Source organism: Nipponia nippon, unplaced genomic scaffold (assembly GCF_047370975.1).
Source record: "Nipponia nippon isolate SJK-2023a ecotype South Korea unplaced genomic scaffold, ASM4737097v1 scaffold_9, whole genome shotgun sequence".
Classification (NCBI taxonomy): Eukaryota; Metazoa; Chordata; class Aves; order Pelecaniformes; family Threskiornithidae; genus Nipponia; species Nipponia nippon.
The window spans coordinates 22,232,219-22,257,621 of NW_028262413.1; the positions used below are offsets into that span (position 1 = coordinate 22,232,219).

At 37.7% G+C, this 25,403-nt stretch overlaps 1 protein-coding gene across 1 annotated transcript; it reads right to left on the reverse strand.

The window, feature by feature from the left end:
- Window positions 1-1,973: 1,973 nt before the first annotated feature.
- On the reverse strand, window positions 1,974-25,183 carry TAMM41 (TAM41 mitochondrial translocator assembly and maintenance homolog). Its single transcript, XM_087745256.1, has 8 exons — window positions 24,951-25,183; window positions 23,362-23,541; window positions 21,512-21,604; window positions 17,246-17,396; window positions 14,757-14,902; window positions 12,395-12,560; window positions 10,124-10,186; window positions 1,974-2,078 (listed from the first exon to the last, which is right to left on the reverse strand). Exons 1-8 carry the CDS (start codon window positions 25,086-25,088, stop codon window positions 2,002-2,004), a joined length of 1,014 nt encoding a protein of 337 aa, XP_087601382.1. The 5' UTR covers window positions 25,089-25,183; the 3' UTR covers window positions 1,974-2,001.
- Window positions 25,184-25,403: the final 220 nt, after the last annotated feature.

A 25,403-nucleotide genomic window follows, 5' to 3' on the forward strand; every position in this document is an offset into this window, starting at 1 on the left:
GAAATGTAAAAAATTGTATGGCTATTTCAAGTCTTCACTACATATGAATTTAATTTTAAGGTGGATAGAAGTCTTTTGTACAAAGTATACCCTAGATTATCCAGAAAGGAACCTCTTCGTGCAAACAAAAAAATCCAGCCAAACCCCAAGGTTAATTTAATTTAAGCAGTGGCTTAAATTCTCTAGCTCCGTTTCTTATAATATAAACTTTTCAAATCAGGGACTTTGGCCTCTTACTAAAGGGCACAGAGAATGCCAGTACCATACATACAAACATTCTCTAGCTTAAGTCACTTCTTTTGCAGAATATGCCACCATTAAATGGATAGTCAGCCTCCTAATATCAGAAAAGGGACATGTGAGAGGATTTGTTTTACAAATTCTAGATCTATCATCAACAGATAATGCAAAGTGTTACGAATCTGCCCCTATGACCTTAGAAAGTTACTATTTCACAGTAATAATATTTTCCAAGACAAGGGGGGGGGGAGGAAAAAGAGGGACACACATTTATTTCCTGACTCTTGATTCAAACTTTACCACTTTAAACTCAAATATTTTAAAATAATCAATATTTAAACGTTCCCCTGTGATTAAATTAAGCCTGAACGAGTCATATTACATACAATAATATATCCCCTGTCTTCCTTCTTAAATTTATGCTTTGAACTGCTCCCTGGAAACAGTTAGCACCCAATTTCATTCCAGTAATTTTTTTTTTAAGTGAGATCACTAAATCAAATGTAGCTTGAGAGACGGCCCTACTGATCACATAATATACAAGGAAAAAAAAAACATGCTAATCAGGAAAGACAGATTTTATTTCCATTTTTTTACCTTTAAATTATTTTTATCATTGACACTCTCACAAATAAAATAATGTGTTCTCTCAAATTCTTTCTATTAAGAAAAACATCCAAAATTAGCAAATCCACCTGACTCACGTGAAAAATGTTCTGTTTACAACAGATGCTCCGAATCGATTGCGTCACACATGAATATGGTCAGAAAAGTCCATTCTTTAATGGCATGATTAATGTAACGTGTTATGTAAAGGTTCAGTTTTCTTTAGTTTAGCTAATTTAATTAAGCAAAGGAGAACAAGTTTTATCTTTCTGGATAGTATTTTCAGGAAAAAAAATAATAATCAAAGAATCAAACAATAGGTACTTGTGTTCATAAAATTCCCAACTTTAAAGCATTTAGATAGACTCTTCTGCCAAACAACACACATTTCATAGATCTGCACAAGTAGGTCCTGAAGGTCAGTGAAAGTATGACTTACTTTCCAACTATGACACTTTTGACAATGCTTACCTATGAGTTGGGCAGTTGTCATCTCAGTCTCATGAAAGGAACATACAAGTTTTATGAAAGGATCTGATACCTGACAAGCTTCTCATTTCAAACACTCTTTCCCAGACTGAAAGTCATTGTCAAAATTTTTGGATTCGGATCATCATACATCTGAGAAAAAAATTACTTTTCATAAAGTCTACCGTGCAGAAGCACCCAGTAAGCATCTTCAGAAGAACTTGTAAGTGCAGAAATAATGTATTTTGAGAGGACAGTTTCAAATCTATTTAAAACTCAATGGACTCTCCAGTTCCATAAGTACCTGACAGAACTAAAATGGTGACAACGAATATTTTGAAAGAGCCTGGGGGTATTTGGAAAATAAAGCTAGCAATACATAAAAATGAGTGGCTTTGATTTTTAATTCATATGTACAATCAATCCTTTTTACTCAGGGTTTCTGAAAATCTAAGCTATAGTATACAGGAAAAGTCATTTCAGTATTTACACAGTATAATTACTTTGCCCTATTACTATTGAACCCTCCCCCACTAACAAAACTTTTTATTTTAGTAGTAAAAATGGACATGTAAATTATTAGAACAGACTTCTTAAATGCACTTTAATCTTCTCAAGCAGGCAAAGCAACATCTGCAAAATATTTAGAGAAAAAGTACCATTTACCCATACACAGTATGTCAAGACTCAAGATGTCTTCCTTAACCATCCTTTTGTCATCTTATATAATTTCTTCATACTGTAAGTTACAGATTTCTTTGCCCCTAAAAAAAAAAACAACAAAAAAAACCAAAACAAATACATAAACCCCAGAAAACATCAACATTTAGAAAGGCTAACTCATATACTAGGTTCTTACTACATTAAGTAAAATATTTCCCTGGAAGAACCACCACTTCATCTGTCAGGCAGACATGCAAATAACCTTGTCACATTCATAACACAGTAAGTAATAAGACAAAAAAAATACTTTTAAGATTATCAAAGCATGCAAAATAGGATAGGTTTATTCTGAAGGCCTGACGATGTTGCATACAAGCACATACAGACAATGAGCAAGGCATAGCAAATGTAGAGATTCATGATAAAACTCTTAACCAGTACAGAGGGCAACTTCTAATTTAGATCATTGTTCCTAAATGCTAAATATAGGAAGGCTTTTAAACCATCTGTGTCTACTGCAGACCCACACCAAGCCAATACATTATGCTTTTCAAGCCCTTCCTGATCTACTGCTAGGTAGCATGTCCAGCTGAGTAGGATTGTACTCTGGCCAGGTCACCAGCAACCTGACAGACTATATTCTGCAGCAGGACACTCAAGCAGGACTATTTAGAGAAATCCAGGGTGTTAGGCATGCAGGTTAATTAGCTGGCCACATCTGTGAGAAGAATCTAGTTGTAGAAGCATTTCAGCTCTTGAGACAGGAACCCGCCACCAGATTCTATAGATAAGATGATGCCTAATCATCAAGAACCACAGCTGAGCAGCCAAATTTTACTGAAGGGATAAAGGGGAAAGAAGAGAGAGAGGCGTGAACCAGAACAAAAGAACAGTCTGCTCAAGCAAGACAAGCAAACTCTGCATGACTGGTAGACAACAAGCTTTATACTTTCAAATCCTACTTTACCAATTTCTTCTGCTAATCAGATTTTGGTTAGCCTTGCTTGATGCTGTATATCAGGTACCTGGTTGCCTTGTTGTAGGCCAATTCTACATTGAGAAGCATCACGCTAATGCTCATCTTGATTAAGTGTAATCAAACACTGCACACTACCAGCAGCTTTCCAGGACAAACCAACCCAGAGCATTGCTATTCAAAGGCTTGTGAATTAAAAATGAAAACAAGAATTGTTTGTTTCACAAGAAATGTGCTGCTGATTGTTGGGGTGGAAATCTGTTCTGGTTTCAACAAGTTGTAAAGTACATTATAACCTCCTTGAATATTTTGTTATTGCCTCATCCCAACTAATGGCAGCTACCATTTCAGAACTGAGAGAACAGCACATCTGCAAGAGGCTAAAACTGCTCGACTTGCATAATGAAATGACATTTATGCCCTCAGGTTAAAAACAGATAATACTGAAATGATGATGGGTATGGAAAACCAGATTAATAAGGCATATACCCAGGTGAACTGACAGAAGCAAAAATAATGAAATGATGACCAACAGCTATAACTTGGCAACACTGCCAATATCAGAAGTATACCATGGACACCAGTGTGAATACCCTGTCACAGGGATGTTGTCTGGACCAATTTTGCTTCAGAGTAACCTCCCTGTCACTTGTTTATAATAAACCTCATATGAAGCCAGAATAGCTGTCATACTCTAGCATCATCCTGCAGTAGCCCACAAGTACTGAACTTTGGTAAATACCATACTATTATGCTAGGCCTACAATGAAGGAAGGCATTTCTCAATTTTCATAAAGATACAGAAGGATTCTGCAGCAGTCATTGCCTCCAAGCTTTTACAAGTTTTAGATACGAAGGAATTGAGGATGACTCCCACACAATTTGTAAAGTGTATCCTTAGAGTTAAACACTTTCTGAAGTTCTACCAGAGATGAGCCTTCTCTTACAGACCTAGAGTAAAAAAAAGACACAGCCTTTTGCTGGGTTTAGTTACTTAGTATTTGCAAACTTAAAATATTGTGAGTCTTGGTCTTTCAGCGGGGTTCTGAGATCCTAGCCAGTGGAGCTACTTATTTTTCCTCCTTCCAGCTTTTTTTGATTAAAAACCACCCCAAACAAACAAAAAACCCCAACATAAAACACAAAGTAACTTTTCAGATTACAACAGAGTCTAATCACACCCTTACAAATTCAAAACTGAAAAGGCAAGTTTTTAATGCTGCACAAAAAGCTTTAATTTTCACACTTACGTGCACAGATTAAAAAATATGGTACATTATACTTACTACAATCTTTCTTATGCTTATTTAATAGAACACTGTTTACCTGACAAGATTGACTAAAAGTACACAGAAGGAATTTAGCCAAAAGTCACACAGCACGATACACCAGAACACACGGAAAGATCTTCTGGAACAAATGAGCAACTTAGAGCGAGGTTTAGCCATCGCACCACATTGGACTTGGGGGGGCTGGGGTGGGGGGTGGTATGATAATATTTGATTTTGAAAAGACTTTAGAAAGTAATCAAATGAAGATAAAATACTTTAAGTGAAAGATGCATTCAGTATCCACCAGAAGTCAAGTGAGTATGCAGTAATAAGGAAAAGTGCATGCTCTACTGCTGAAGGAATGCGATGGAGAGTAAAAAGCCTATCATAATAAACATGCTGTATATAATCAGTTTTGCACTTCTTGTGTCTCTAATTGCAATTTAAATAAACTCAATTTTACCTTTTGTAAGGAATCATCCATATGTATATTTTCAACTTACAAAACCACGTGCATCCCATATGTAAGCTCAAACTTTTCTATATTTAATAGTTTTTTGCTAAAAGCAAGCACACTAATGAAGTCACGGTGGGCATTTCTTTGCAGCATCTCAAATAACAGGTAAATAATCATGTAAATTCTGAAGCGCCTCACATATCTGCGCTAAAATTGCACACAGTGTAAGAATTCCCATTGCAGAACAAGGCCTGACTGAGCTCAGGCATAGCACATAAATGAAAGAAGTGGTTCCAATCTCCAAAGTTAAAACTATGTAACTGTACAGCTTTGAAAATTACTGTCCAGTCTCCTAGGTACTATACTTCCAGGATACAGCCCCTCGAATACTGAAATTGCTCTGCCAGAATCGATGTTGTTCTGCCATTCCAATGAAGTCAGTGTACTTCTGGAAGCGCAATATAGCATATGGCAAATCAACAGTAACACAGCTGATTACAGTCCTGCAGGACTGTAATTAACTACACTGGCACTGCAGCCTGCAAGTCAGCTTGTTCTATCAGCTTGCCAACCTACTCTGCCTCTTGCAGCAGCTCAACATGGAGATTTTTCTCCTTCATATTTTCCCCCTGCAGGAGCACTCTACTGAACTCCACCCACTACAGCCTTATGTAATAAGATGCTGACATTTCTGCCCTAGCACATCATGCTACAAAGCAAAATACAGGTTTATACATACAGCTGGTTTCTTAAAGCAGCCCTCAGGGTGATGAGTCACATCTGTAGTAAAAGTTAATGGTTGTAATTATGGCTCAGGCTTAGAATCTGAAGCAGTTGGACCACATGAAAATGTCTTTCTACTTTAGCTATGGATCTATGACTTGGTGGTTCCACCTCCCCTTTAGATTTTTCCACTATATGATACAGAACAAAGACCTAATGCACATGGAATCAAGACCACAAAATTTCAGTGTAAATATAAGTTGTATCTGGTTTTACTTAACAATCCATGTTCGGTTTTTTGGAAGTGTTAGTGTTGTAAGACAGTAATTTGGCTATAATATAAGCCTCCCAAAGTTTCCTGGTAGATATGCCTGCTGTAGTATTCTTTATTCCCTTTTGAAAAGAAAGGCTAAGGCATATACTGCTGAAGAGCTGTCATGTGGAGGCAAATAGTTATATATTGTCAGTCTATCATGCACAGACACATGCAAACTTCTTACACATATTTACAGTGAAGTGCAATGGTATGCAGTATCTGCTCAGGCAGCTGATGAAGACAGCAGTTATCACAAATCTACAGAATATTTTATATGTAAAGCTGGTCCTTATAGTTAAAAAAAAAAATTCCTTGAAGACATACTATACTAATATCCCAATTCTAAGAAAACAAATGTTATTCAGAACAGCTACAAGCATTTGTGCTAACTTAAAACTATCATGAACAATGGCTTCAGCTGATGAATTAATTCAAAGTATTTTATTTATAAGAAATTTTCAAGGCTTGCAGCATTCCTCCAGTAAGGTATAAAGAAGAAACCTAAGCTAAAGAAGTATCAACATCTCCTTCAGAGGAGCTAAATATAAGAACTTCAGAGTTAGTTCCCAAAGACCACGCAGACTCTGGCTATGTGGGAAAATAAATCAAATTATGGTGCCATCTCTAATGGGAAACAGAGGCAATCTCACCACAGACTTGAAGAAATACACAGGCACATTTTCAAAAACTAAATAGGGCATTTAACAACCAACAAAAACAGAGAGCTCGAGCTCAACTTCAAAACCATGCTGGCAGAGAAAGATGAAAAAAGTTCTCCTAAATGGGCTGAAATTCTTTATTTTGCTTGTGCTCCTTGCCAATAATGTTAATACACAGCATGCCACCCGAGCAAAGACTAGTCCCTATTTAACATTTAATTTAGAAACATGCTGCACACTGGACTACCACGCTACAGACCAGAGAGTAGGCATTTCACCTTTTTTTGTTGTTGTTAAAACAAAACAATCAGCTAAGGAAATAATTGTGTGTCCTCTATTACATTTCAAAAAGAATGATGCCATGTAATAAAAACTAATTCTTTTGCAAGCAGACGTAGGACAAAAGTACTTGTATAGTTACCAGGAACAGCAAGAAAAAAAAAAAATAGCCACAGTGTATTTAATGGAGTCACCGATTTAATGAATCTCTTTCATAATTCTCTTATTTTAGCTACTGCTCTTAACACAAACACTGCAGGACAGAACCATAACACTTTTCCTAAAGTCTCTACTAGAAAGTGTGAAAATAGGTCTTAGGGGAACAGAAGATTAGACAATATTTTGTTAAAGAATGAAGAAAGACATACAGCCTCCTTAGGGATTAAATTTAAAAGCTCAACACTTTCCTGTAATACACATTCCTTGCATGAGTCAAGCAAATACTTTCAATGCAGGAGACACAACGTGTTGTCTGCGTACAGAATGTATCTATATGAATATTAGCTCATACAAGCCCCAAGAAAGGACAAAGCAAGGTGAACAGCATTAATGCCTGCCCCCTAGTGACAAATTTTCTAAACAAAGAAACTGGAATTGGGAGAAAATCTTCATTAGAAGATACAGCAAGATTTCACATAAACTCAATCATAAATGTTTGGAGAGAAATAGTTAAAAAAAACAAGCAAAAGGCTTCTACTACCCATGGAAACCCATCCCTCCTAAATTCCAGGGAAGATCACCGAAGATCATCCAAACATTACATCTGAAACATACTGAGGTCACACCCCTGGTCAGTTCAATTTAATTTCTTCTTTAATGTGCACTACAACGTAGGTTTTTATTACAAAAATACTATTTCTGTGCTTCTGTCCATCTTCAGTGAGCAAAACTGGTGGTGCACCAGGAAGGCCCACACACAGGCTTGTCGGGAAGCAGGGCTACGCCTACATTAGCAAGTGAGGCAACACTCATTTTATGTGCAGCGGCACACATTACAGACACGCTCCTGATCCTAACTGAAGCAGCAGGACTCCCAGGGTGGCCTGCACAGCAATGCTCAGGAAGGTTAGCTCTACAGGCAAGCTTTGCATTCATTAAACAACATTCAGAGGTTAGGAAATGCCAGAAACGGACCTTTTCCAAATCTAACTCATTTCCCTCAGCACATAATCTGTGAGTAACCCCAAAAGACCAATCCTGAATTCTGCTGCTAATGATTTTGGCCAGATTCTGGCAGAAGTGCATAAATACAGTTAAAATAAAACAAACTAAATTATGCTAAAAGTAAGAAAACTAAACTTTCCCAAGCCTTCTTGCTCAAATTTGGCTTGTCGTTGAGGCAAAGGATTGCAATTCCTTTGCTCTACCTGAATCAAACTGCAAAAAATGCATTTTCAATACTAAAAGCACTAGTAGAAAATACATCTTTTTAGATACAAGTGTCACTCTATGTAACTGGCTGGTTAGAAGACAACTAGTTTGTTTTAAAGGAAAAAAAAAAAAAAGGCCACTATACATAAACCAAAGAGCAGTTAAGGAAGGAAAAGGCATTTCACAAATACCTAGTTTCAGGTGCACAAAACAGAAAACACAGTAAAAATTACAAGTTCTACTACAAGATGCACTAGGACACCCCAAAAGTCCTAGTAACAATATAGGCTGTAAGTGATTTATTGCAGGACACACAAAAGGACCTAACAATTCCCAGAGGTGATGTTCTGACTATCAGAACAGACAGAAGGGGAGCATAAATAATCTGAGAAAGCTTAACTATTTTTATTCATACTCTTGCAGTTACACACAAACAGCTTTGCTCTATGGGTCAGTCAGGCTGCTAACTTTCAGAAGCACTGAATTCAACATGATAATGCTGCCTTTGACCCCTCCTCTCCAATTATTTTGCTCTACAAAATCTACTCTCCGTGGATTTAGAAACAGATAGGTTACAATCTGATATTTCTAAAAGAGGCATGTTACAACGCAAGCAGTCTTGACCACTAGCAGCTAATTTTGACAACAAACCCTAGAAGAAAAACATCACCTATTTGGTTGGAAACCTTACATTAGAAACTAATACCTGCAATATGCCTAACTCATATAAAACAAAAATTTGCTCTTCTCAGATGGAATTATGTCCTTAGTCTCTCCTCCAGCTACTAAACAAAATTAGGCAATAGCTTTGTCAGACTTCTTCCAGTTAATAGAACTAGGCTATTAACAGAAGCATACAAAAAGTACAACTGTTCCTGCTTATTTTACTCAGCAGACCACTAATGGTCCTGAACAGTACAAGGAGGTAGGAAGTATAACATGGAGCCACCAACTCTAATACTCAATGGGAAGGGAACAGCAGCTGTAGAAGTCTGGATAAGGACCGGTCAGCAGCTGCTTTTAAAACCAGTAATGGCATCATTTGTATATAATTGCTTTTGTGGAAGAATTAGGAATAGGTATGAATGAGATCAGAAAATTATTTGAGCAACTTCATGCAAGCAGCAAGGATTTTTCACTTTGCAGGAATTAAGACTATCTCCTGATCAGAGTTTTAAGTAAATGAAGGCTCAGGTCTTAAGCCTTTCTTTTAAATTGAGCTGCAGTGCTGTCAGCTTTTTAAAATGTAAAAATCAGGTCATCTTAAAATTGGACTTGTTCCAGAACTCAGAACACAGGATGAAACTCCAGCTATGTAATTGGCAGTAATTTTCATTCAGTTAGGAAGACTTTGATAGCTGAAAACCATCCCTAGTTGTCCCATATTTCTACACAAGCAAGTCCTTTCTTTCCCCTTCTACGCTTTCTCTCACATTGACTTTGTAATACTCAACTCTTTTTCTAAGGTAATTAATTTTAAAGTATGAGAGTTAGAGTAATACCCAATGATCACCAAGTACAGGCTCAGTTTGGAATACATGATGTCTTCAAATACACACCTGTCTTCCAAGCCTGACAAAAACACTGGATCCTGTCAAAGTTGTCTCCCTCAAAACTCATCTCCTCCTTTATTTTACGATGAAATAACCTTATAGTCTACATAACACACCAATACTATGTACTGATCACTTAGGGATCCACTCGCATGTAGAAAGCCAGAGCGAATTATAAAGTATTTTCTTTCCATTTTTTAATACAAACAGAGCAGAACTAGTGCACATCAGCCAAACCTGGCCCGCATATAAAATGAAATTGAAGTCAGAAGTTGTTTTTTTGTTACTTTTGGGTTGTTGGGGGTTTTTGTTTATTTGTTTAAGAGTCATATAGACTACAATTCCTTTTGGCATTTTACAATTTCTCAATAGCTATGTAAAGCTTCTGCTTTAAATATTACATTTATTTTCCAGGGGCTTTCAATTAGACACCCAAAAAGTTTATTCTTTAAACCCTTGTAACAAGACAGTCTTGGGGCCCTATAGTTTTTATTTTGTGAAATCAGAGGCCTATGTTGATAGAAATCACACACATCCTTACCAGCTGTTAGTATGGTTTTAGCACTCTGCACTATACTGGAAGATCTCACAATTCCCGAAATACCTGCAGATAGAAAAGCACACAGATGTTACCCATCTTAGCAGTTTTGTGGGGATTCTTTATTCTCCAACATACACAAAAAAGTTAAATATTTTTCCAGTTATACAATCAAGCCAGCCTGAAAGTAAAACATACACTTAAGCTGAGAAAGTTTCTGTTCTGCTTTGTCATACTAATTGAAAATATTCTCTAAGCTATTTTAAATTATTTTATATATAACACACAACAAAAAAAAACCCGAATCAATATTAAAACAGATAACAACCAGTAGGAACTGATCAAATTAATTTATTTAGTGTTCCCATTATTTCTCTAGTAAGATGATTAGTCACAAAGGATTCAGAGTTGTTTCATTTAAGTGCTGGCATATTAACTTTCTATAGAAGAACAAATTATACTCATTGTTTACTTCAACGTGAAGTTGGGATTTTGCACTTCTCTGATCAAGTAGAGATACCTATACGGTGCTGTGTTTGTCTGGCTTTAAGTTATCAGCTTTTGGAGATAAGGCTTGTTTACCACTTTGCACTGTGGCACATTCAGTTCTCATCATCCAGTGGTTCTTAGGTATTAACGGAATAGTAAATAAAACATTAAAACTTTTTTTGAAAAGTACTAAGTTTTAACTGTTCTAATGCATATATATAAAAGCATAGTGATATGTGCAGAACAAAACTACTGTACATTATTAAATACTTAAAAATGTAGAAATGCAGCAGTCCCAGAGTTAGTCTTCCAAACTAAAGTTATTCTTCTGCATTCACCAGAACATAGAATATAATTTCAAATATTATTTTTAGATCCTTCTTTCAAAGCTATTTCTATAATGAAGAACAAAGCTTAGGGAAATCCATGAATAAGTAAGACCGACACAACATTCCACCAGAAAATAATTTTGGGGGGTAGGGGTGGGGAGAGGAAGTGAACAAATCACGTTGAGCTAGTAAAATACCTAGGGACAATGCAATTCAACTTGAGTAATCAGCTTTGTCTTGTAGGATCACCAAATTGCTTGTCCTGTCCTTTACACAGATTCTCGAATTAGGAAAATCTTTCGGCCACAAAAATGAAAGAGGGGTTTTAATTTGTTCTCCTCAGAGTATAAACTGCTGGGCCTGAGAAGACTAGATCTAGCCAATGTTTTGGTACTGAACTGCTGCACCACTCCACACAGTCCAGAGTCACAGCTGTGCCTACACAAATACAACCGCAAGAATAGTTAGCTCAGGGTGGACAACTCAGAGCTCTACAATTATACACAACTCACAATCACTGCAACTCCGCTCCCACATTCAGCTATTATCACATCACTATCGCAGTCCAGCCATAGTAGCATAGAAGCTGTCACAGACTGACATGAAAGAAGCTGGACACCTTGATGCCCAGGTGCAATTCATCCCATTCTGTCAAGGGAGAACTGCAGCTCTCAGGAGCTTTATTTCCCCAAAGAGAAATCAGCACAAGAGCTCCCTCAGCAGTTGGCTAGTGTCTGTGGCTCTCAGGCATCTAGGGAGTTTTTGCTGTGCTCAAGGAGCCTGCAAAATTGGCCACCTGGAACTAAGATGTGTCAAGTTCTTTAAAGATGTAAAGAACTCTTCAAGTACTAAACGTTCACATTTTTCTGCAGAATAATAAAACATTGATGTCTGCAGCATAAGCTTTAACTTGCTTATACAACATTATCTTGCCTCAGAGAAGCTATCTGTGATGATGAGAAACACCTCAATCTTTTTCCTCACAGCCCGAGTTCTCTGCCAGTGCTCACGTATCTGGACTAACTATGAAAACTGGGAAAGGTAACATCAGCAAGCTGGAAAATTAACTTAGCATTGCAATGTATGACTGGTAGTATATACAGCTTAGAATTCAGATGAAGTTAAGCCAGCCAATGAAATTCTGAAGATGTAAGACTGTATAACTCTGTTTAGGATGCTAAGTAGGCCATACCAATTCCTAAAGACTACTTCTTTCAGAATTCAAAACAAAACATATCTTTCTATATCAGTAGGAATGCTATTTGCTAGTATTTCAGAGAACCTGTTGGCAATCAAACAAATCCAAAACCATGCTTTTAGGAATGTCTCTCAACACTAACCTCTTGTTCTCTTCTTCCTTCTCTCCAAATCATCTTCTGAACTAGAAGAACATTTACAAACAATCTGTATATCTATCATGTCTTCAAGGAGATTACAGACACTGATCTAGGCCTACCTTGATGCACCACAACTCCACAGTCAGGGTCATGGGCAACTTGCAGTAAAATTTCTTCCACATCTCTGTTTTTTCCAGGAGGGTCTACCAGAGAAGTTATCTTTTGTTGCAGGGTCCTTGGCAAAGCCATTAGTTGTGTAAATTGACCTTCTGGACTTTTATCAATCTGAATGTTATAAAAAAATAAGACAGTAAAAACATTCAGTGTTAATAAAGTAAGTTCTCTTTTCAAATAAGTCAGAAAAGTCTTTTGGCTTTCTTTGACCTCTGAGAAAGATCTCAAAGAACATGATCCATTTCACTTGTAAAAGTCTCTGACAATGCCAATGAGAACTTCCCAAGCACTGGGAAATGCAGTATCTCAGTTCTGAACCTGAAGAATAACTCAGTGTAAAGATGTTCATTTTTATCCAGAGGAAGACTAATGTACACATATGATCTTGCTGCCTCTGCAAGCAACTTTTCATTGAAACTGTATTATTTCTGCTCTATCCAATTTCCTTTGGAAACATAAGTATGCTACAACGAAAAAAAAAGTTCCCAAAAGACCACTTAGCTTAGTTTCTTCTGCCTGAACATAATCAAACTATACACATACACATTTCAAGTTAGTTTGAAAAACATTTTCTCTGCTTTAAACTCAAACCACATCTGGTTTGTATAATTTGAAGGAAACATTCATTCCATGTTTTTCAATCTAAATCAGAAATTCAATGACCCTTTTTCAAATACAATGATACCAATGTGCAGGCCTGTACACATTTCTACAAAATGTAAGCACAAATACTGAAAAATGCATAATGAGCAGATCTCTCCAAAACTAGAGGAAAATATGAAGAGCTCGATGCCTCCCACACAACTTTTTAGACAGTTCACGGAGACATCAGACAGGAGTCTAGTTGCCCTATACACTCCCTTTAGTCAATGGAGAGAAAATGATATCCAGATGAATCACCCACTGACTACAGAGAGAGCCGACAATGAGCAGGCTCTTTACATAATGTGGGAGGAATCCACGCCTGAATCAGAACCACAAGAACTAGTGTCTGCCTTCAATTGTTTTTTTGAGGAATCTTTTAAGAAAGAATTTTCTCTATAACTCTGAAGACGTATACTTGGAGAAGGGGTTTCTATTCTATGTTAAACAGGACTCCTCATAGCAGTTATCTTCTTCAATCTGGGGAATAACTGCCAATAAACAGACCAAGGTGCGAGGAATACATTATTAAAGCACTTTGCTAAAAATCAACCGTATAATGATGGCATTTAATCAACAGCCTTGATGACTATTATGGAATTACGGACAGACTTATTATCCAACAACATATTTGTAGTATGCTACCAGGATTTGTTTAAAGGTAACATGACAGGGAGTATTATTTTAACTAGCCATTTTCTTGGAGAAAGCATTACTGATTCTTTTCAAAATTAATTTAAATAATTCTTCCACTAAACTGTTCAAAAGCATATTGATAAGAAAACATAGAGGCAGCTCCAGTATAATACAGATTCGCCTACGCTGTACTCCAAAGCGTTGCAGTAAAATTGTTTACTGTACTAAGCTTGCTTATATCTGTACTTCAGTTTCTAACAAAGACACGTCCTAAAAGGAGGCATTCATGAGATAATCACCAACGTGACTTGAGGATAAAGAGATACCTACGTCCATGAGACAACTCATGCTATTTGTGACTTCATGTTGAAATGCGTATCACGCTTGAACATTCACACACGGACATGCATACTGCAAGAGGAAAAACTGCTACTGGATCCCCGACTGTGGCACCTCTCCCCTAATTGCAATGTTACACTCGTGCCAGAAAGATGGAATTCAAGATACTGGTCCTTTCTGATACCTTTTTCCCAAATACTAGGGAAAAATTGTTTTAGTACGGGTATTTAAAAATAATACCAGAATTTCATTTGGGTTTAGTCAACTGATCTTCATAACTAGCAGACTAGAGGGTTTTTGTGAGATGCAGTTTTTGATCACAGAAAGTTGCACCTCTAAGTTATGGCCTAATCTTTTTAACACAAACCATATGTTTATTCATCACTTCTAGACTGTTGTTTCCATACGGTAGTCATTAGAACATGTTTTGAAATGATCTTCTCTTGCTCAGGCTCTAGTTCTGTGCCCATACTCAAAGAAAATGAACAGTAGTTACTACATATGCAGAGACTGGTATTTAAGGCAAGTCTTCTGGTTGCAGAATTAACTAAACAACAGAAACATAACAAATAGCAAGTACAGTGTCTAAAACTGCTTGCCTTAGTGTATGGCATAATTCTTGCTTTCTGTCAGTGTGATAAAGCACTTCCACTTGCTTATTTTAAAAATGTTTTGAAGAACACCACTTGCCTCTAGCCTTCCCAGATGGTGCTTATATACCACTTGAGGGCAGTCCTGTAATATGTTACTGTACAGCTTCTGAAAATGGGGAACATTAGGTTTCACTATGTTCTGCACTTTCGATCTGTCTTCTCCTATTACCATTCTGAAATCACCTAGTCAAGAAAAGAAAAACAGTTCATTCATTAGGAAAAAACTGGAAACTCAAAGGAGAACATAACAGAAACAAACATAGTACAAAGCCGTCATCTAAAACTTCATTCTCCAATTCTACCAATGCCTATATAATTCACAATAAGGTTCACCTTCTAATGGACGAAAAATACTATTCAAATACCTTCAAGCACAGACAATAAGATTCAGAATTGTTATGTGGCCTCTGATATGCTGTAATGTCATCAACCCATGTGTTCACATTTTCACTTGGGCAACAAAAAAATGCCAGCTGTCCAAATTCAGCCTCCAAAGCAGCAGTAACACAGTTATGTTCTTTGCAACCATACATCAGTTTCGACAGATTAATAAACAGATTGACGAGCCCCAATACTTTGTATCCAGAAACAAATAACCTTCAATTTTCCAATACCGAAAGAAAATAATTTGCATTGTCTCTGCACTTCAAGGGCAGTACCTGACGTATAGCTAATGGCAGTCAAGGTAAGATCACAGTATCACTTTTTCCTCTTAGCCACATATTTTGTTAGTAGTGTCAAAAAGCAACTCCTTTTAACACCACTGTTACATTATTAACCTTTACACTTTCTTTTACGATAAATGACTGAAAAGTTTCAAAGAGAGTAAGTGAAAGGACAGTCTGTAATAGACCATTCATCTACCCCTATTAGGTACTACCTTGGTAGCTTCCAGGGTTACCAACCAGGAGTTAGAGGCTCAGCGCAGCACATATCAACAAACAAAATCCTTAATCAATTCATTTTCCTCACTTCCCACATTCAGGAGATACATGTTGTTTCAAGGTGGCAGCTTGCTAGCATTACTTAGTTTATTCCAATTTATGCCAAGCCACAAAACAAACACTTCCCATGTAAATGGTACTGACTCCCTGCTCTCAAAAAAATGCATTAAAAAAAAAATAAACGCCAAATTAAAGCATGAACAACTCTTTTCAGCAGCCTCCAAGGAGACTGATTAGACTAACATAAAAATCAATTTTGTCTACTAGTATACCCTCTGAAAAGTTTAAGACTTAACAAAACGGCAGCAAAATAAAATATCCACAAACATGTCATCGACAGCCTTTTTCTTGAACATTCCCAACTGAGAGTCTTGTTGCTTTAGCTTTGTTCACACAGCGGAGCCAATTCCAACATCTTATAGCATGGTAACTGATCTCCCACGTTTTTGGTTAATTGCACTGTTTCAAAGGACATGTAAAAAAGTGTCTGGGTCACTAGTGCTCACCAAGAATCTAATGACGTTCCTGGACAGGTTTCAGGTGGGCAGGTATGCAGCCCTGTAGCAAACATCCATGGTTAGCAACCAACCCTTAGCCATCCCACTGTCACTACCCTCTTTACTGTCACTACCCTCTTTACTGTCACTACCCTCTTTACTGTCAACAGATAATGACTCAGAAAAAACTGCTAAGGAAAAGCTGGTCAAATTGCAATCTAAACTAACCAGAGAAGTACTACGCAAAGGACAGTAACACTCCTGAGCAGAACCAAGCTGCAGCTTATCAACCCTACCTGCCTACCTGTGCTTTTTTTTTAAAGCCAAACTTGCATTTCTATATGAGCAAAGAAAGTGCTGTGTGAAGTACAACTCCAACCAAACTTGTTCATAGTGATTTCATTAAGGATTTCAACATTTAAAGAGCAATGCTGAACTAAACTGTAACAATTAAATCTTGTATTGAAGAGTCATTTGGAGTAGCTTCTTAACTTTTTTTCCATACAAATTCATACCAATTTCATAACTAAAGAAAGGAGGAAATCCTCTCACAAAAAAAAAAAAGTCAACAAATACCAACCAGGAGGTATTAAATGTACATTACAGAATTATAATCTGGATCTTTAAGTTAACTAAATAAGAACCTTAAACACAGCACATTGAAAAAGTAAGAGATAACAAAGCATGGGTCAGACTATCAGATGAATCAACATTACACCGAGAGTGAAAAGAAAAATTTTTTTCCAAGGTTTTGAACCATTAAAACCAAAATACAATCTGTACAAACAGAAAAAAAACCCAAAACGTTATTTCACCATATTCAATCACCCATACTTAGCTGTTCATAAATCAAGCAGGTATAAGAAGTTTTGCTTATGTACCCATACCTATTTTCTATGAATAAGCACAATTAGTCTTTCCAAGCTGTTACATAACACAGCAGTAAAATATAGTTATTGGAGCATGCAACAGTGTAGGCCCAAAGCAAGAGCGCAGATGACAACTTATACATTAGACTTCCTACTGTGGTACAACAGCTCCAACTACAGCTTTTCTCCTCAAAGACTTTAGACACCATTACTAACCAGAATAGGAGAGTCCTGCAATCTGCATATAGAGGTCTTCTTCAGAGAAACTTTCTGGTAACATGAGAAAGGCTGCTGTGACTGCACTCTTCAGATTGCTAACAAGAGCAGCTTGCAGCTTGCTATTCTCATTCTGTGTCAGTATTTTCACCTGAAAAAGCAGAGTCATTGGAAGCGAGACTTCAGGAAAGTGCTACTGAAAACAGAGCTAGAAATGTTACTCAATCCAACATGAAAAATAAATCAGAAATTTATTTAAGATTAGATCCTGTTATTATGGTACAATAAAGACTAGCGTCCCCTTTTGTTTACACAGTGGGAGAGAGAGGAACATCTTTTTTAAGAACTAACAGCCTGCTACAAAAGGCTGTTTTTACAAACACATTTGGAATTGCTATAAGCCACAAAACAAACACTTCCCATGTAAATAATTGTTAACTCTGTTAATGAAGGAAAAAACCCAACAACCCAGAATCAGTAAAGAAAGTTAAGAGAATCAGACATATCTTTGACACAAAATTCTTCTTATAGAAAGGACATTGACAAAGCAATGTCATGGCTGGCCAATACTGTATTCAGAACATAATTTTTAATTATGGTGAAATCTTTAAGAGGGATAAAACTAGAACAATATCTCATTTTGATATGGTGGTGAATGCAACAGCATACAGGCTGCTTGTTTCAATCGTTCCACACTAAAGCCTGGGTTTGCCTAACATCAAATCTATACAATAATCTGGAATTGGTCCAGGGTGGATTTTTGAAAGATGTTTTCCCTTCTTTGATTTTCGTTTTAAAAATAACAAGTTCACTGTACAAGCGAACATTTCAGAATTCCTCCTAACTTCTCCTGCAAATTACTTTGTATTTTTTAGCATAAAATGAAAGAGAATGATAGAACACACTAAAATACAATACATTCATCTGCCAGGGAGCCTAGAACAAATTTTATTTCCTTGAAAAACATGGGAGAAGTTTACTAAATACATACAGACGTGCTCAAATAAGATCCAATAAACAAGACAGGCTGGTCATGAGGATAAACTAATATTTAAAATCTCATCAAGTAATTCACTTATATATACTTTCATTACTTGATGCTACAGGGAAACTCTAAGGAAAGACAGAAGAGAGAAGTCTGTGGCACCCCAAGCAGTCATACGCAAACTGCTTATACCTTAGGCTAGCCCTGGAAATTACAGCAAGTTATGGACATGTTTTAAGAACACCACAGTTACAGCCTTTTAAAACGTAAAACTCAGCAGAGATGCTATTCCTCCTCATGGAAGACCACAGACTTGCTTTAGTGAAGTAAAAGGAATAATCTTTTCCTTTGCTAAAAATACTCCCTAACACAAACCAGATTTTTTTCAAATGGAAATAATATGCTAGGCTTCAAAATTTAAACGCATGAAACACTGCAGTAGCGATACCATTTATGAACAAACTCTAAACAGTTCAGATAGCTAGAAATCTTCCAGGAAGACAGAGTGCAATAGTTATCACCAATGTATGACAAGGATGAATGTTGATTCTTGGGGTAAGTCTGAAAGACGACCAAAGTTAAGGAAGGCTTCTTCACAGTACAGAGATCTTTTGATCAGAACTAGTCATGGTACCGTATCACATAAGGGGGAAAGAAACAGCCAATTTATTCTGGTTCTACAGTATACAGAGAATTCAGTTAACTAGCAGTACAGTTGAGACTTTAAAATTATTAATTTGAAGGATATATTCAATTTTATAAATAAGCATGACCAACAGTCATTACAACAGTTTAAAGTAGGAAATGTACTACCTTCACTACTAGGAAATTCATACACAAGAAACTGCAGGCATGTGTACACAGAGATACTTACAGACAAACAAAATACACAAAGAAAATCTCATTATAGAATGAAAGGTATCAAAAGCACTATTCCAGTTTGCCATTTAGCCACATTCACCTCTGCTAAATATCATAGTAAGAGGATTTTTCCATTCTCTTTCAAAAAAATGTTTTTACAGATTTGGGCAATGGAAAAATTCTGTATTATGTGCTCTGTCACTCCTTCATGGGAATTTTTATAACATAAAAAACCTAAACCTCCCAAGACCTCTCTAAAAAGTACAAGATATTTCTCTACACTATTCACTCTTTCTCTCACCTCACTTCAATTTATTAAACACTTCCTTCTCTTAATAGTTTCTTCAGGACAACAGTAAGTACAGCTGCTTACACTAAAGCAATTACTTACACTCTATGTTTAACAAAAATTCAGTAACACTTCAGATGCTTTTTAAAATCTTCTTCGTCTGAAAACCAGTTCTGTGTCACTTGTGATTATTTATTTTATTTTTTAGGTACAGCAGCATTTTTTTTTCCCCGGAAACCTGTCAGTTATGGAGAAATTACAACTAAGTTTATTCAAATTTTCAATACAGTTAAATGGGAATTTAGCTGATCAGCATTATAAATGTCATGTGGGATGAAAAGCCAATAAACTTTTAACACAAACAAAGAAGCCTGGGAAGAAAAGTTAGCATTTCTAAGTGGCAATTCCAAACTCCATCTATTCTGCCAAACATTCTGGAAAAATTACTTGGTCAAGGCAACCAGTTTGTAACAGAAACAAAACCTCCAGTGCAAATTGAGCCAAGATTTTCAAGCCAGAACAAGTGTTTTAGCTCATGTGCTAGAATAGCTTGGATAAAGCTGTCACTCTGAGTGAAAGCTTTGTAATGGAACATCAGAAAGGCACTGGGCTCTTCCTCCTCTATACAACAGTGAGGAGGAAACTCCCAAACAAACTGTTAAACAATATTAATCTGGTTCCAGTCAACCGTGTCCAGAACTAGCACAAATGGCAAATGGTATGTAAGAGATTATAGTGTATAAGAAAACAAACCTAACCCTGTGTCCCCTCCAAAAACAGCTTATTGTACATTTTTAAGGAGGTAAAAAAAGCTTTCAATCACTACCACTTACAACATACATATCAAAACATCAAATCAGTTGTGAAGTCAGAACCAACAGACATTTGAAACCAGTATAACAGATCTAAACAAATTATTTGGTCATTTTTGGTCAACACTGTATAACATTCAAAATCCTAGTTAGTGATTTTACAGATTCTACAGGAAGAGACAGTTTAAACATTCACCAGGTTATCATTTGGTCCAATTCTAGTTTAAGTCCTGCAGACTTGGCTCAATGCAAATTCCTGTGAGCTTTATGAAAATAATCTGGACTGATTTCTTCTTTTATCTATTAAACACACATGCAATATCTCCACTGTCTTGTTAGCAACCAAACAAAATACTAAATTCTGCCTTCTTGTGCAAGTAGGTACTCGCATTGAATTTAATGAAAAGATAACGAAGCACAATTCATATATGCTAGGATGAAAAATCTTAAAATAAATCAAAGCAGCGGCAAATGCAGTTACACTGAAAATACATATTCAGTATTCATTGTTAACGTGAAATTCAGAATTCTTCCTTCAGTTATTTTTCTCAATGTATTAAGTTTCATTCTTTATAAAGATAACAGCCGTTCTAACCTGTATCATGCTATAATACATCCCTGGAGATAGACAAAAGCCAGTAGTGCCGAGGTAATCAAACTTTCACCCCAAATTTTTAGTTAAAAGCATAATTAACTTCTGTTCTAAGATTGGAACAGAGTTCTCCTCTCCTTCCCTCTTAAGAAATTTTAACTCAGCACTGCTGCCATCTGCTGAAAGCACACTAAATCAGACACTCACAGGAAAGCAAAGACATCACATTTTTTATGACACAAACATGGAGGAGAAAAACCAACATACTTAACACATGGTTTGGTCAGTTACAGATATTTTAACAATACAATGAACTAGACAGTAACTGCACAGAAAAGCAGCTTTCATCTTTAAAGATTTTCATTATTTAACTGTATTAAATTTTGGTGACTCCTATAATTTGTTATAAAAGGTAAATGTGCATTTAACATTAAAGGGACTTTGAGTTAATATAGTCCAGTTATTCAAGACTTACTACAGGAAGAAAACTGCGATTAATATACTTACCTTTAGTTTCTTTTTTCACATAACACAGAATATGTGTTACATTTCACTTCCTTTCTGAGAGATTATCCCTCTAGGACTAGACCTCTAAATCAGGGCAGATTATTTGTTCAGTACTGACGCATAGATCCTTAACAGTTAAACTTAGAACTACAATTGATAATTTTCCAGCCCTGTAATTTCCTGTATTTCAAGACAGATAACTGAACAGACTAACAGTTACCGGTTTTTGTAGGCGTCCAGCGACATAGAGGGTTTTCCAGTGAAGTAAATCATCAATCAGGGTATCAGTGCTAATTACACCATATTTTATCATCTGGAAAAAAGCAAAATAAAGGCTTTTGAAAAACCATACACCTGCACCATTTTTACTATATGAAACTTACTACTTACTATAACTGCCATTAATTCTAAGGAACACACACCTCCAATAAAAAACTGGATGCATAACATTAAAACATTCTAATGTTTTAATAAACACAAGAGGTAAAAAAAAAAAATTCCTATTCACATGCAAACTTCTAAAAAAAAAAAGTGGAACAGGAAGATGCACAAAACCCTCTAAGATCCTTTCTAGAATCAAAGTTACAATAAAGTCACCCCAGGTTCAATTCCTAAAGCAAAAGACTTTAAATGCCAAAGAAGCCTAGTCTGGACAGCCATTGACACTGAAGAGATCTGAACATTAAAATACAACTGTTCATAAAAAGATTTTTGGAAGGTTATGATCAGTTTTGTACCAGTCAAACATTACAATAGTTGGAAAAATCCACAGTATCCTTTATGATCTTGAAAACCTCAAGAAATAGTTTGTCAGAGATCTAAAAGAAACAAAACTTCTAGACATTTATGTGTACCGTTATTGAGGGGTAGGGCGTGTATCGGAGAGCTTTTTCTTTTGTTCTTTGATGTTAGAAAACAAATTGTGATTTTGTAGTTCATTTTACGTAACTGGAAAAAAAGATGAACTTTCAACAGTTTGTTACCAATTTGCACTTCCTGAGTTTCCAAAGATTATCAACACAGCAAGGCAGCCAACTCCAGAATTTCTGGATAACAAAGGACTATAGACTGTGATCCAACCGAGCCATTACAGCATGAGATAAGAGCATAAAGAGCCAAGAAGAATAGAATTTCATAGCAAAGATCATTGGTCCTTAAAATAAAATCTGAAACCCCTGTTTACATAAAGTGAACAAGGTTTAAACCCCAAATTCTTGCCTCATACAGATGCCTTTAAAAAAAATAGCAAGTACGTGATAGAGTACTTTATCTACCTCTCCAACTTTCTATGAAGAATTCTAACATATACCCAGCATTACTGCAACGACGCATGCTCTGAGAAACTTCAGTTAGGCATATATTCCTCACACGACATTTTTCCATGACTGTCCTTCATTTAGTTTCCCATCTTTCTTAAAAGAACTTGCTTTCCCTATGTACAGTTTGTTACCACATGGCAAAAGTTACTCAAAATCAACACCAAGACAAACAGATACAGTGCTTCCCTCCCCTGACTCCTGCCTGCACTCCTCATCACCAAACACGGTCTACAACAAGATGCAGGAGTGGGAATTGCTGGACAAGTACTACTTACCTAGAATTATTAATCATACTCAAGCTTCACAGGTCAGGATGTTAGCCATTGAACAACACAAATGTCAATTCCAGCTTCCTATATTAAATATTTGCATTTTATGTCTAACAAACAGTAAGAATCCACTTTGCTATTATTACATGGTCAGCTGCTGAAAATAAGGCCCTGTTTCCCCATGATACACTTTACAACCACCAAAACTGGCAAACGGCAAGTAATAAAGAATATAAATTCAGTTTCTGAAGTGCTTTAGTTGTAAATTCCAAACATTGCTCATGCTTTTAAAGTGCAAGAGCAGCTGCTCTGTTTGCTTTTTAATTAATGTGCTTTGCGAAACAGTTTGAGACATAAATATTGAAGGTAACAGTTACGATCTACAAGATTTGCTTCCTGCACAGAAATCTACTTTAAGCTAATCATGTCAATACTTCACACACAAACATTTGACTTAATTTACTCAAACTACTTGTACTTACCCTACCATTACATGGCACTAAAGTATTGTAGTAAATCCCTGCTCCATAGCTCTGTATACCACTTATCTGTTTTGGCCCAAAAACTTTTAGGAAGGAATAATGACTCCTGTTCTTTAACAAGTTCATCATATGCCAGGTCACAGAATCATCAACAGCAAACACAAAGTCCAGCATATTGTTCTGTGGATAAGGAGAAAAGTATTGGGGTTTATATGTCAGGAAGTAAGCGATGTTAATCATATTAATCTAAGATATACATAGCGTTGAACTAGCAGCTAATAATTTTTCGCGAGTAAAAAAAAATAAAGTCAAAACACAAACATTAATGTCAAATACAGTTTAAATGTTCTGATGACGTATGTTTTCTAGTTAGTCTAGCAGAGATGGTCCAAAATTTTCCTGTCCTCCTGGTTAAGTGACCAACCTTCAACCCTCTGAAACGGGAGAGCACGTGATGAGATCTTCATCATCCTAGTTCACAGCTCAGCATAACAGCTTAACCTGCTAATGAACAGGACTTTTGCTAATATACGAGGCCATGCATTGGGAGATGTGGGCAGATAAAGTCAGCTCAGAGGTGGCAGCAAGAAACTGCACTTCTAGTGTCGTCACTTGCTTTTGTCAACAAAACAATCCAAACTCCAAAGACTTGTAATGTTCAATGCATGCCCTGCTCTTCCGAAGAAATCAATCCACACATTCCCAGCAGACAGATAAGATGACAATTTACAACTCGTGCCTACAACAAACTAATATTTGGAGTGACATTGCTTCAAATTCATTAGGCCTACCTCTCTCTGTGGCTTACTAATTCTGGGCTGCATCTTAGCTAATCAGTTAATACTACTAAAAAGACAATCTGTTAGCTACTTTTTTCCCCGATTCTTTTGTGTGAGGACGAGACGCTGTTAGAGCTCTGAAATTCTTATTATCCTGTTTTTCTCTTTTCAGAAAGCAAAATGAGACACGTTTAAAGACACATTTGTGGGGAGTGCTTAACAGGCAACCCATAACGAGCAATACTGACTATTAGCAATTTTTAAAAGGTCAAACACATACACACACAAACAACAACAACAACAAAATCACTATTTCCAAGCAGATTGACCCCCAAACGATGAGGAAGCTCCAAGAATGCCACTGAAGTGTGGCAATGTATTTCGCCTAAGTTACCCCCCCTCCCCGGTGCACAGCAAACAGCCTGTCTGGACAAGCTGTAACTCTTTTTTTTTTAAAAAAAAACAACAGTAAACAAGCCCTGACACACAGTTCGCAGACGCAAGGCTAAGAGGGGACCTGAACCCCACACAATTATAAAACGACTGCCAGGGCCCACCCCGCAGGCCTGCCGGGCTGTCAGCAGGCCCCGCCGCTCCGCCTCGGCGCGGACCGGGACACCTGACCCGCTGCTCGGTACGGGGACGGGGGGCTTTCGCCCCTTTTCCTACACAAACCACCTCCACGCCGGTAACCGAAACGCACAAGGCCCACGGCCAGGGCGGCCCTCCTGCCTCCCCCTGCCACACACCGCGGCGGCTCGGGGGCAGCCCGAAGGGCCGGCCCACCCCGAGGGAGGCCGCAGCGCTCACCTCATCGTGCCCGGCCGAGGCCCCCGCCTGCCGGAAGACTCCGGACCCGTAGGCGAAGGCCAGGCTGAGCTCCTGAGGGAAGTGCGCTAGGACCCGCCGGAACTTCACCCCCGAGCTCGACAGCACCGGCAGCGCCATAGCGCCCGCCGGGCAGCGCCGGCACCGCCCGCACCGCACCGCACCGCACCGCACCGCACCGCACCGCACCGCACCGCACCGCACCGCCCGGCCCGCCTTCCCGCCGCACCGCCTCTCCCCGCCCACCGGCTGAGTAGGAGGCGGTGGCGCGGAGACGAGAGGCCGCAGCTGGGAGGGGCGGCAGTGCCGGCGCAGAGCGCCCTCTGTCTCTCGGCGTGGGGATGGCGCGGCTGCTTTCCCGCCCGGGGCGGCGGATCCCTGCGGCCGCGGCGGGGCGACCCCGGGCTGGCGCGCGGCCGCTGAGGGAGCTCCCCT